Source organism: Lycium barbarum, chromosome 1 (assembly GCF_019175385.1).
Source record: "Lycium barbarum isolate Lr01 chromosome 1, ASM1917538v2, whole genome shotgun sequence".
Classification (NCBI taxonomy): domain Eukaryota; kingdom Viridiplantae; phylum Streptophyta; class Magnoliopsida; order Solanales; family Solanaceae; genus Lycium; species Lycium barbarum.
In genome coordinates, this window is record NC_083337.1 from 162,584,771 (window position 1) to 162,599,507 (window position 14,737).

General features: G+C 30.8%; 1 protein-coding gene across 1 annotated transcript; it reads right to left on the bottom strand.

Annotated features, from left to right (window-relative positions):
• Window positions 1-1,002: 1,002 nt before the first annotated feature.
• LOC132626069 (nicotine N-demethylase CYP82E4-like) lies at window positions 1,003-4,380 on the bottom strand. The gene is made up of 3 exons (XM_060340799.1): window positions 3,607-4,380; window positions 2,615-2,971; window positions 1,003-1,697 (listed from the first exon to the last, which is right to left on the bottom strand). Exons 1-3 carry the CDS (start codon window positions 4,276-4,278, stop codon window positions 1,074-1,076), a joined length of 1,653 nt encoding a protein of 550 aa, XP_060196782.1. The 5' UTR covers window positions 4,279-4,380; the 3' UTR covers window positions 1,003-1,073.
• Between the last annotated feature and the right edge of the window lie 10,357 nt (window positions 4,381-14,737).

A 14,737-nucleotide genomic window follows, 5' to 3' on the forward strand; every position in this document is an offset into this window, starting at 1 on the left:
TATAATACACACTATGCATGTATATGTGTTTGAGCCCGACCAATTATGAAGCTTATTTTAATTGACATCATAAGTGTGGACACAAGACATATTAGAAATGTAAATGGCAAGAGAATAAGAGAAGACATAAGTGTAGACATGTCTAGGATATTTGCGACACTTTATATGAGAAGATAAGATATCATCATAAGTGGGTATATACAAGGATAGTAAACTCTTATGCTAATCCTAATTAAAAGAATTTCTAGTTTAAGAACTCCCAAAAATTAGTTCCATGCGGTCACAACAGTGCATTCTGTATGAAAATCCGAAAGAAAATTTACTTTCAAATCGCTATATGTGACTCATCCCATCTTGTGTAAGTAGAAAATGTTAGAATTAATGTACACACATAATGAATGATACATTAAATCACAAGTCCAAGAATGAAGTTCATGAATAAACCAACAGGTAACTCCATTGTAACTATTTAATTAAGATAATAGTTATGCGACTACTATAAAATGGAAGTTAATTAAGTGAAGAACTCTTTATGAAGTAAGAGTTACATATCACATGATTCTACTATAAAAGATAAGGACTTGAAGTATGTCATTCTCACCATCACATTTGTGCTGAAATTTCCTTTAGATTATAGTGTAGTTGTTGTGGACAATTTACAAAGAATTCACACAAGTGATTTTGTAAGAAATCATATGGCAATTGATAATAGTAACACACATCAATCCTAGAAGAAGATTTGTCTTATTCCGCATTAAATCTCTGAGTGTAATTCCTTCACGGATTAATAAAGATATGATATCATTCTTTTTGAAAGGAAAAATTACGAATTTTGATGAAAAAGGGGCAAAATAAGTAATAAATAAAATACGGCTTCGATTAAAGAAAAGAGAGAAAGAAGAAGAAAACTACAACTTTATGAGGGACGCTGGAAATACCAGATCTAATTACATACAAATGATAAGATACAAATGATCAATCTTATTGACCTGCAACAAAATGTCTCGATCAAACAATACATTATTGATAATAAAACAACAAAGAGACCAAATTATGGTATATAACTTTATTAATTAAACCCCATAATACACAGGAAGCATACGAGGTTTCACCACAACTTCCAACGGATTTTTTTTAACCGCGGTAAAACCCGGCCCTTCAGTCATATCCACCGGCCCGTTACCTGGAATCTCAAAATCAAACGCTTGAAGCAAACGCGCAATCGAAAGATAGGTCACTTGCATCGCCATAGTAATTCCAGGACACGATCGTCTACCAGAACCAAATGGAATAAACTCTAAATCTTTACCGTACACATCAACTTTTACCTTATCGGTTAAAAACCTCTCTGGTAAAAATTTCTCCGGTTCGGGCCAAAATTTCGGGTCTTTTTGAAGTTTCCATACGTTTACAAATAAACGTGTGCCTTTTCGAATATGGTAACCGAGTACTTGACAATCTGCTAAGGCTTCGTGGACTAACATTGGTGAAGGTGGATATAAACGTAACACTTCTTTAATTGTTGCTTGAAAGTACACTAAGTTTTTGATATCTGAATCTTCTACCCAACGATCTTTGCCAACTTTTGTGTCAATTTCTTCTTGGACTTGTTTAAGTACGTGCGTATTGTTTAGTAAGCAGGCAATTATCCATATCAAGTGAACAGCTGTGGTATGTGTAGCATCTGAAACTATTGTCTGCGTGCAAAAGAATAACATGCTAACAGTGTCAGTGTATATAATTTAAATCTAATATGTGAATGCTAAATAGTGATTGCCAAACCTTATCAATTGTGAGGCCCATAAATAACAAAACAATAGTAAATAATTTCATTTTTGGTCCATCAATTATTGAAATTTTTTGAATTTGGTCCTTATAATATTTAACTAAGCACTTTTTGCCTTCATTTTACTAAAATGTGTATTTTTGATCCCTTTATAAAGGAAGTGCGTGTTATTTAGAGTATGTGATATTTCGTACTTAACAATTTGTTAAGTTTGTGGAGATTCACAGGTTAAGAGATCAAAGTGCACATATCAATTGATTGAATGTTAGATGTGTTTAACCAAAAATTATAATGACCAAAATTAGAATTTGTCGATATTTGAGGGACTAAAACTAGTAATATTCCAATAAACTATTCCCGCCGTCCCAAAAAGATTATCTTAGTTTGACTTGACACAAAGTTTAAGAAATAAATGAAGACTTTTGAAATGTTGATCTAAAACAAGCCTTAGATATTTGTGTGACTGTAAATCATCTCATAAGGTTAAATTATTTCTAAATATAGAAATGTAACAATCTTTTTTGGACAATCTAATAAGGAAAGTAAGAGTGTAAGACAATCTTTTTGCGGCGGAGGGAGTACTACTCCTTCCATTTCAATTTATTGCAGTATTTCCGTTTTAGTCCACATAAAAAAAATGATTTTTTTTAAAAGCAGAAGCAATTTATAAACTTTTCATTTTACACTAATGACAAGCTAAAATAACGTGTTTCAAAAGTTTCATAATCACACAAATATTATGATATGATTTAATTAAAAGTCTTTATTTAATTCTTAAATCCGTGAACAGTCAAATTATGAGACAAGATCAACAGTTGAAGCACATACCAACATAGTAGCTTTGATAATCGTTTCCCTTGAATAACCATACTGGACATCATCCTTGTCCAACTCCGTTAGCATTATATCAATCAAATCTTGATCATTATCATCAATATTACCAGCACCAGAAGACTCATTCATCTTTCTCTTCTTAGTATGATCATCTAGCCAACGCTGAAGAATAACGTCCATTTCATCAGCTATACGTTTCATCACCTTAATATTCCCTTGTAAATCCAGCCATTGGAGTATTGGAATTGGAAATGCATCCTCTATTCCAACCAAAGCTAGATAATACATCGTTTCGTTGAATGCTTTTCTGAAACGTTCCGCTTCTTCCTTCTCCTCTTTTTTATCACTGACCTATAGATTCAGAATTCAAACTTTATCGGTTCGGTTTGGAATTTTACCACAAATTGTTTATTTACTTGGTTTGAATTATCTACAATTTTTTTCGCTGGTTATCCCCTTGTGGGAGAGTTGTTTAGTAAATGACTCTTTTTAAATTTCTTTTGCAACTTCTAGACTTTTTAGACCATGTACGTTCTAAAAATCCTTTTTGGTCAAACTACAAATCTTATGAGAAAATATTAGATCATAGTTTAAATTTTGTAGATGTTAAATGCCAGTCTAATATCTTTTCTGTCCGAATAAATATATTTGCCAACTTTTAATAATAGGGACAATATCTAAGTGATAACTTAAAAAGGGACAATATCTAAGTGATAACTCAAAACCTATATCATTTGTACTTATTTAGTGTATAATATTAATAACACATACAATGTCTAAACTAAAGTTACTGAATTCGATCAGAGAAACTCATAACTCCTTCACTATATCCGCCTCTGCTTGCACAGGCGAACTTAGAGTGTTATGAGTAAGTTTGTTCGAACCACCATTTTAAATTTAAGCATAGACTAGATATGTGAACACTCAGAAAGCAATATAAAGCTTCTAATTCATTGATTTTATATTTTGAATCCGTCTCAATATACCTGGCTATATCTCTTTCCACCAATCATCTTGACCGTTATGTTTAACATCATATCATCGAACCAATGGCCAATATCAACTTTAGTAGGTACATTATTTGCTTTATTAGCCACATAAAGTGTGTACAACTCCTTGATGCTACTGTCCACTTCTGCAATTCGAACATGCTTCAATCTCTCTAAACTCTTACCCGAGAGCAAATTGTTAACGACCAATTTTCGAACCATGCGCCAATAAGGGCCATAATTTGCAAAAGTAAGATTTGCATGGTCATAGCCAAGATACTTACAAGAACAAGTGGCTACTCTATTAGCCAAATTCTTGTCTTGTGTAGTGAAGCATTCTTTAATTGCTTCATAACTGCTCACAACTACAATTGTGAACATTCCTTGACGGACGGTGAAAACTGGCCCATACTTATCTGCTAACGCGGCTAAAGTATGGGCCAGAGGAATTTCACCGTCCTTGCTGCTCCTAATGCGGCCGTCTAAAGTGTCATTTAGGATTTGAGGAAGATGGCCTATAATTGGCCAAGCACCTGGAAGTTCTGGCGGGGGTGGTCCAAATTTTTTGCTATTTTTCCAAGTTTTTGCTTTTCCTATGAGAAAGAATAGGAAGGCAAAGACTAGAATTCCAACAACGGCTTCTACATGTGAAAGAGTATGAAATTCCATTGGACAAAGAGAAATAGATTTGAGATAGAAGAGAGTTTTGCTTCGATTGAGTTGTTGGAAAATAGGGCCTAAATAAAGTATAAATCTTTCAACTGCCAAAAGTTAAGCATAAAATATTTATTTGTAACAGTAGTTTATAAGATGGATCATTAGGATATTATATTAAGTACTAGTTAATTACTTAAATGACCATTTAGTTATGAAACTAACTCAATAAAACCATCCAAATTAACCCAATTTTGCCAACAAAAAATATTGTCACTTATGCTGGAAATTTAACTTTTCCGTGCCATGAAGATGAGTGCCACATCACCCACTAAAAATTTTAAATTTCTCCAATTGGACAACTTACGAAGTTTTGCAAATTCTTCATTTGTTTTCAAAATAAACTTCATGTCAGATCTATAATATTTACTCGATAAATATAGTTTTCATCAAATAATATTTCTAGCTGTTTTTGACCAGGTAAACGATTAATCTCTCATTACGTATAATTTTTCTACTTAAGGTATATATATTATCTCCTCGCCGTTGTAGCTCCGTGCTGCGCGCATCTAAGTTTTGGGGCCAAGAATATGATCCTTGGTAACGATTTGATCTAAGTAATTGGTAGATATATTCTAAATAATTGAAAGTAAAACATAATTGTGTAATTTAAATATCACGGAGACTAAAAGTTAAAGTTATCTTGGAGGATATATACATTTTAAGTCATGTATGATGCAAATTTTATCCGATTTTGATAGGTAAAGATCGACTGACGTCATCGTTTTGGAAATATTCTAATATTTCTTTTCATGAGAGAAATTAAAAAATATTTACGCGAATTATGTGTACAATTATTGGTGCTGAAAGATTATGTCACCACCAAGTTATGAAATAACATCTATCAGAAAGCAATAATTCAAATTTAACCTACTGTGAATAGGTATTATTAATAAAATGTAAAGCAGTATTACCTATGCCATTCATTCCTTCCTCTTGAATTTGCTTTTTTTCTTTTTACCAGTAATGAAAATTGAAGAGTAAACAATGGAGTAGGTTATGTTTTGTTTCTAAATATCCATACATTTTATCTGGAAGATATGCTGACAATTTTGGCAACTTTCCGAACCGTTGCATGCTTGCAGTAAATAGTTAGTAAACTTTTATTATAGTTTTTCATCCGAACTTTATTTCCAATTTTCTCATTTTGTCTTTGTCCAAGCAATTAATTGTTTATATACATAGCGTGATAAATGGCATGCATAATAATTTAGACAAAAAATATATACTTATTATGAAGTCCTTAAATATCAGACTGTTCATCCATCATCGTATCACACTAATAATTCCCTACTGGCCTACCATATGGTGAAAAAGATAATTCCCTAGCTACCATATGACAATTCAATATCATCCATTCACAAATCAAATGAACATAAAGAGACAAGAGAAGGTAATGTTTTTTTATTATTAAAAGAACTGTGTATCTTCAAGGGTAATTTTTATTTTAAAATTGTTGTCATACTTTAGTTTTATGAGCGAAACAGATCATGACCTCTAGATGACTTAATATCTTACAAGATTTAAGAAAATATTAGTAGTAAAATGTGCTATCACACGGTCAAGTGCGAAGCGCATTACCATTCTCAGTAGTTGTATTTATAATATGAAATAAAGAGAGACTAATTAATTTCAAGACTAACTGAAAATATAGGCTTATTAGTACTGTTGAAATGTCTGATCATTTCACTTATTTAAGCTATCAGAGAGAGAGTACACATTATAATTTACTTAATTATATATTCAACACAATCTCTCAAGTTTAGTTCTTTCACGCGTTTCTTTTGAGTAATGGGTGTTGGTGACACACAAATTCAATACTTGTGCATGATCTGGTATGGTATCATATGTCGAAGACTCGAAAGTATTGCTATTGCGATGATAATGTTTTCTTTTCTGGGATAGGAATCATGCAATGCTGTTTTGTTGGTGGTTTCCAATCCTATAAGCATTGACCCACAAATTTAATAAGTCCTAAGAATGCTTGAAATTAAAGAAATCTAATGGATTATGTATAAAGAGACAAAACGTTATGTAGATAAGTTGTCTATTTTCATATCAAGATAAACAACAAAAACGTAACAACAATGAGGCAGCAAACATTTTTTAAACTTTGTGATTAGGTATTGAAAGTGATATATCACACCAAAAAAATAGAATCACGTGCTTCACGACAAAAAAAATTGGATGTTAAAAATTATTGCTTACATAATTAGTTAATTGTTTATTTCTTCTTAGTAACGGAATGGGTTGCTATATTGTCTCTCCAAGATATCATTGTTTTTTCACAGGAAAGACAAGAAGAAGCAACTTAAAGAATGGCTGAAAATTGGCCATATGGTGCAAATATAACGATTAATCTGGCTTATGAGTTTTGAAAACTAGATGGTTAAGCAAAATATCTTATATTTTTTCCTTTCATGTTATTCTGCCGCCTTAGTGTTCAGAATCGATATGTATTGTAGCCTGTTTAGATAAGTTTATAAAAATAGTTTATTTTAAAAAGTTGGCTAAAAGCAGTTTGCATTTGGTCAATTAATTTAAAAAATATTTTTGAGCAGTAATTAGTGTTTGGCCAAACTTTTAAAAAGTGTTTTTTAAGTGTATTTTTCTCAAAAGTACTTTTGTACTTTTGGGCAAAAGTTTTTTTTGTAGCTTCTGACAAACTGCTTCTGCTACTCCTCAAAAGCACTTATGTTCTCCTAAAAGCTTAGCCAAACACCTCATTTTTTTAAAAAAATAAGCACTTATTGAAAAAATAAGTACTTTTGGGGGGAAAATAAACTCGGCCAAACAGGCTATAAGTCAATCAAACGATATTGTTATCACGTTAGAAAATTATTCGCTTGATGCCAAATCCATATAGTATTCTCTAACCATTTAATGTATATCGACATATATACATTTTTTTGCGCGAAATGCCCTTCAAAGGCACTGGTCTTTAATTTTTGTCTTTCGCTAAAAGCCCCTTGGTTCCAGGTTCGAACCCCTGCTCAGTTAAAAATTTTTTTTAAAAAAATCTCAAGGCATAAGTTGGACCCCAAACTCTGCCTTAAGACATAAGTTGGACAAGGCAGAAGTTTGCCTTAAGGCAAAAAAAAAAAAATTACTTTGCTAAAATTTTGCAAACCTTTGTCTTAAGGGCTAACTTTAGGCAAAAGTTAGGTCTTAAGGCAGAGGCTTGCTTTAAAGGCCAAATTTTGGGTAAAAGTTTGTCTTAAGGCAAATCTCTGCCTTAAGGCATAAGTTGGTCCAACCTTTGCCTTAAGTGCCTTGCGAATCTCAACTTATGCCTTACGATTTTTTATTTTTTTTTGTTTGACTGAGTCTGGGATAAAAATTAAAGACCACCAATTTGAGGGACAAAAAATAAAGACCACTGCTTTTAAAGGACAATCATGCAAATGACCCGCATATATATGGAACTTCATTTTCTTTTCAGTTACTAATCTTTGGGCTGGCTCGGCCGAATAACAGGGTATGGTATTTATAGTCTATTTGGTCAATTTTCTAAAATCAGTTTATTTTGAAAAATATTTTTTAAAAAGCATTTTTGGTGAAAAATAATTTGTGTTTGGCCAATTAATTTAAAAAACAATTTTGAGCAATAATTAGTATTTGGTCAAGCTTTTAAAAAAAGATTAAAATGTATTTTTCTAATTAAAAGTACTTTTCAAAAAAATGCTTTTGGTCAAAAAATATTTTTTTTATCTTCTGAAAAACTGATTTTGCTACTCCCCCAAAACACTTATTTTCTCCCAAAAGCTTGACCAAACACTCCCTTATTTAAAATAAACACTTATTGGCAAAAATAAGCACTTTTGGGGAAAAAATAAGCTTGGCCAAAACAAGCTATTAGTGTGGTAAATTTCATTTTATAAATTTTTCGTCTATGTTTCCTTTTTAGTGAAGCAAAATAAATATTTGGAAATATTGTTATTGTCAATGATAATGTTTTCTTTCAACGGGCTACAGAGATATTGGTGGAATCAACTGATCTTTTATGTTTTTCAAAGAAGAATTAAAAAGAGGTTTGGTAAGTTCTGACAAAATGATTGATATTGGAAAAATATATTGGGATACAAACAGATAGTGCATCGTTTAATTTATAATATTTGTAAAATCATTGCTAAAAAACAAACACACTAACCTATATTAAACATCTTGACTAGAATGGGCATTGAAAGTTTGAAACTGATATGGCACGTGTAATGCTTCAAAATTATTATCTTATCATTTTCTTGTAATTTACTATTCAATTAATTATTTGAAGGAATTGAAAATGGTACATACAAAAAGTAGAAAGATAATTAGTTGTTCCCACCGTTAACGGTAATTGCAATATACTTCACACTCACAGTTACGTATACTGTACAAAATAATTGAATAATATTATTATGGTATAAGACATATAAATGGTATATCCATAAGATGTACAACGTACATACCAGTTGGAATTTTTATAAATATTTTTTCGTAAATAAGGACAATGCATGTGTAATAATATTTAAAATGATGATTTTCACGTAAATTTTTTTGACCGCGGGGTGCACCGCACGAATACTGTGTGCTGATTAGTAATTGCTAACAAATATAATACGTATCTTAGACATGTAAAACTAACACGATTGCACATAAGTATGGACTGTATGGTCATTCAGGCGTTCTAATTACGCAGTTATCTTAAATATATGTAGTACAAATATATAGGTATATTATTTTTATTTATTACGTGATTAACTTATTTATTCGAACATTTCGACTGTACGGAAAAAATTTAACATCTTAATTAGAGCATGTGTTATTTTTCTGCGGTTCGGGATTACATTACTCTTAAGTATATCATTAAGTTTGGTTTAAAGTACATACTCGAAATGATTAGCGATGGTATAAATTAAATTTGGAGCTAAGAACAGTTTGTCCCAAGAGAAGCAAACATGCTGGGGTTGAGTTTGTCCTAGATCTATTGTTGAATGGAAGTTTTGTCTCCTTCATTTGCATTTATACCCTTATTTTGTGTTTGGTTTTAATTTTTGCTCCTTATAACAAATAATAACTTTTCCCTGGAGCATAAGTTTTATATTTTTACATCATAATATCCCATAAGTTATACCCCGCATGACTAAAGAATTTATGCCTCCTAAGCATAACTTGAAATTCTTAAAGGATACAAATTAAAGACCAGCCAATTTGAAGGACAAATCATGCAATTTCTTCTATATGATCTTGAACAATTCTCCTCCATAAGCTAGTTGTTGAGTTTGAGTTAAGCCTAAGATCAATTTTCTTATCAATAAACTAAAGATTTTCCAAAAATTCCATCTTAGGGGAGAAAAAGGACCACACACAATGGATCCAAGGCTAATTTTACACAATTATCTATTTTTTAGGTTACCATTTTATTTTTATCCATATTCTTAAAAGTTGTGCTAATAATCCTTGTGATTGACAAAACATTACATCGTCGCCTAAGTCATCATCTATAAAATATAGATCGTGGTCTAACAGTTTCTCATAATATTTCAATTTGGTCAACAAAAAAATTTAAACCCTAATCCAAAAGGTTTAGGAGTGAAAAAAAAGTGTCATATTTACTAAACAACTATACTAAAAAATAACAATCAATAATTTTTTTTATGGATCTAAAAGAATGTAGTTTGGAGGCGAAAAACCATTCAAACGATATTGCGGTTTCTATTTTAGCGTCCAAAGCTACAAAGTATAATTGTACTTTAAAAATGAACTATCAAAAAAAAAAAAAAAAAAAACAGAAAAAAAAAGAGACACTGAGTAGGTGAACTGCTGCTATTTATTATGTAAACAGAACAGGGAGCTCGTTAGAAAATTAGTTTTTTTAAGCTTATGATAAAATAATTACATTTGTCTTCATATAATCATGTCGCTCGGATTGGGCTCCTCTTCATTTCCACTCTTTCCATTTTCCCCAAGTTTCTACTTAGATGAGAGACACATGTCATAGTTGAGAATTAAATGTTAGGATTTCATTGCCCAAAGTAAAATCCTATCATTGTTAAAATAACAAATATTTCATTTATTTACTCTAAAAAATTTGGGCAATCCCACAATTCTAGCTAAAACATTATCTCATCCATAAATATATGTAAGGTTTTCTCACTTTTCCTACTTTATTACGAGTTTTTTTTTAACAGGTTTTGTTTTTATTTTTATACATGTACTAAACTACCAGTTTTATATTTCCCCCCTAATTCTTCTTTACATTCCTATCAAATATGAGGGAAACAGACATCAATAGCTCAGTGGGAACAGTAAGACCAAATTGAATCAACATTTAATAATTTTTTAAAAATAAAAAATAATATTTGCATTTTTTAAATTAAAAAAAATTGTGAGATGTTAATTTTCTTTATTTTTGCTACAACTGATAGTTATGGAAATCTTTTAGCAATAAAATAGCTATAAAAATGAATAGAATAAGATTCTTCGTCGAATGAGACGATCGCAAGCGCTGTCATGTCTTAAATGTCCAATGGAACAAATGCAATTATAAAAGAGTTATAACACAATTTGACAAAATATAGATATTCATGATATGTGTAATTAAAAAAAAAAAAGGAACACGCAATAGAATAGGAAAGGTGAGAAAAATTCAAACATATTTATGAATGAGATAATGTTTTAGCTAGAATTGTGGAATTATCAAAATATTTAGAGTAAATAAAGGAAATAATTATCATCCTAACCATGATTAAGATTTTGCTTTGGGACAATTAAATCCTAACCTTTAATTCTTAACAATGACATGTGTCTTTCATCTAAGTAGGAACATAGAGAAAATGGAGAGAGTGGAAATAGAGAGGAGCCTCATCCATGTTGCTGGATCAGATCATGTCCGTCATAATTTATTTTTTTAAGGACTAATCTCTGTTGTGATTCAAAATATCGTACTTACTGCAACTTTTTATTCTTTTATGTTTAATGTTTCATTGCACAATGACATAAGTTTCAGATGACAAAAACTTCGATAATATCTCAAAGCTGCGTTATTTGTTGGATACTCTATTTTGCTAACAAAATTCTCTATTCAATTCACTTAATAGTATAAAATAAAGACTAACTTAATTCATAAAGTACAAAAGGTACTAAATGATGAAATAGGTAAGACAGTACGTAACTATTGCTTTGTATTAATATTACTTCTACTCCACTCAACATTGGATATGTGCTTCCTATTTATACGAGCAACATACAAAGGATAAGTCACCATACTTGGTGACTAATCCATAAAACTTACACGTATGAATTCCAAGATGAGCACAAGATAGTTAATGCACATCCACTACTTGGGATATTTACAACACTTAATATGTTACACAATTAATGCGAACCTGTTGGAAATCTCTTTAAAAGTAAAGTTATCTTTTTAATTTCTCATGTTTGGATTTTAATTTCTCATGTTTGAGATTTAGAGCAGATATACCTCTCATTATAAAAATGGTGTAAATATACCCCTGCCGTTATCAAAATGGTGCAAATATATCCCTGCCGTGACAAAATGGTGCAAATATACCCTTTTTGCAGACGGAAATTTTTTTCTAAAATTATTTAGTTAATATTTTAATTAAGAAAATACCACGTCGCTTTAAAAAAAAGTCACCTATTTTTTTTAGTAGACATATTTTTCTAAGGCCACATGATAAAAAAAATTATTGGTTGGTGGGGTTTGGTTCGTTTAAAAAATGGGTAGAATTTTTTTAAAGCAGCGGAAATATTTTTTAAACGAACCAAACCCGACTCACCAGAATATTTTTTTACCATGTGGCGTTAGAAAAATATGTCTACTCAAAAAAAAAAATGTGTAGACTTTTTTTAAAGCCACGTGATTTTTTTTTTTTTTGAATCAACTAAATACAAGATTAGAGGTTGACTCAGTGGTTAATGGAGTTCAAAATATATGTTGAGGTTCCAAGTTCAAATCTCAATCTCTATATTTTTATTTTTCGAACCCCTTTAGTGAAAATCTTGAATCTGCCACTGGCTGCTGGTTTTTACTCCAACAGGGGTGACAAAATTATTCCATAAAAATATGACCCGCGCATATATGTCTAAGCAATTTTGGGAGGGTAATGATCTGACAATGATTAACTTAGCTCATCTTGATCCGCTTAAATTCAATTTATCTAAAAGTTACGCTGATTTGAGGTAAGTATGTAGCCCACATTGAATTATGAGACATCTTATTAGAATATGTAAATAATTCTTTTTATGTTTGATATGTTATATATTACTATAATAAAAAAGGGGGAAAAACTTTTATTAGTGTTTGTTGGTAATTTAACAAATTATAAGAAAACAAACAATTTGAAATTGGTATAGAGCGGGTGAGTTGAGCTATTACCCATTGTTTAGCTTATCGTTAGCTAACTCATTTAAGCCCAATTAAGTTTTGGGAACGGTTGAGTTATGATCAATTGATTTAGTAAAACTTACACAAATACCTACCTTTTAATAGGTTCTAACAATTTATAGCTACAAGTTGCAAAATTATAATTCGTAACTGCTTTTGTTGTATTTCTGGTCATTTTCGCATTTTCGAAATACAACGAAATACAAAATCGTTGTTGAGTTTGGTCATTTTCGCGTTTTCGAAATACATCAAAAATACAATGAAATACAAAATCGTTGTTGAGTCTGGTCATGTTTGTATTTTCGAAATACAGTGAAATACAGCGAATACAAAATCGTTGATGAGTTTGATCATGTTCGTGTTTTCGAAATACAGCGAAATACAAAATCGTTATTGAGTAAAAAGCGGCTGTGTACATTGAAAATACACTGAAAATAGGTGTGAAAGTAGCTTTATACACTGAAAATACACTTGGTGGTCATGAAGCTAAAACGGCAAAAACTTAGGGATTGTGGGGCAGCACATTTAATTAAAAAAAAGTGGGGTAGCTATGAAATGTAAATTTTAAAAAGGTAGTTACTATCCATAATTAAGTCTTAGGAGTAGCTGTGACAAGTAAATTATCCATTTATTTATTCAGATTATTTTGATCGGTCCAAATCAGCACAAACCGTCCATTTGTCATCCTTACATGTGACATACTTTCTTTTCCGTTTAAAAAAGAATTGCCCGCTTACAAATTTGAAAACAATTAAGTTTACATGCACTTCCCATTTCACCCTTCATAAAAAGCTTTTATAGCCACACAAATATTATGAGATGTTTAAGTACACAAATTTTAAAAAGTTCTATAGATATACAAATTTTATGATATATTTAAGATCATTAACCTTCATTTTCTTTTAAAACTCTGTTATATTCAGACTATGTCATACAAATTGAAACCTAAAGAGTACATACATTTCTTATTATAAAACTCGATCATGAATTGTGATATATATATATATATATATATATATATATATATATATATACCATTAAAATATTTAACAAGGACCACCATGTGCGGCTCAATAGATTTGGTGGCCTAAAGCCAAAATAATATATATATATATATATATATACCATTAAAATATTTGACAAGGACCAAGGGCCTAAAAAGACCCTTGAATTGGTTTGCTATATAATAGTGAGATACAAAAGAAGCCCACGTGGCTTTGATCTAGCGGTGAGAGCGTAACGCTTGATGTGTAGGTAAGACACATGTCAAAGTATGTAACTCTCATATACAAAAATATGGTATTAAGTCGAAAAAGGTAGAAATGTGGGCCTATTATCCACTGAATTTCAAACCTTGCGACACTTGCCTGGAGATTTCTTAGTTAAAAGATAAGACAAAAAAAAAAACTTGTTTTCTCATATATGAATCAATTAAATATCACAAACGAAGTAGCTAATTCAGTGAAAGTGAGTTGAATTAGAAAATAATCGTCATAAACATGAAAAAAGACCATACATAGAGAAAGAAAAATTAGAATTAACGATAAGGTAAATATGTTATTTAGTTAATAAGAGAAAATTAATCATTATTTACTCACTCAACCATACAATCTTTACTAAATTTTAATAAATGTTAAAATTTAAAATGTTTACTGATAAATACTCCCTCTTGTCCACTATGGATTTTGCACACCCCTTAAGAAATAATAAATGAAGTGAGTATATTACCATGATACCCATATTAATTAGTGTATAGTCTTAAGATTTGAAAAATGATTTGGAAATATGAGTAATTAATGCTAAGGGCAAAACAGGAAACATAAATTATTTTTCTCTTGATGTGCGAAAATTGACAAGTAAAACTGAAAGTCTATTTTTGAAATAGTTGACAAGTAAGAGTAAATGGAGAGAGTACACAAAATATATGTTACATGTAATAATATAGTACTTCATAATTTGGGGCCTTCAATAATTGGGGGGCCTAAGGCAACGGCCTCACTGGCCTTACCTCAGAGCCGGCTCTGAAGA

Coding starts and splice junctions, on each gene's coding strand:
- LOC132626069 (XM_060340799.1), bottom strand. CDS start 4,278: ATGGAATTTCATACTCTTTCACATGTAGAAGCCGTTGTTGGAATTCTA. Junction 2,972..3,606: donor GTGGAAAGAGATATAGCCAG/GTATATTGAGAC, acceptor CTGAATCTATAG/GTCAGTGATAAAAAAGAGGA. Junction 1,698..2,614: donor TTATCAAAGCTACTATGTTG/GTATGTGCTTCA, acceptor TTTTGCACGCAG/ACAATAGTTTCAGATGCTAC.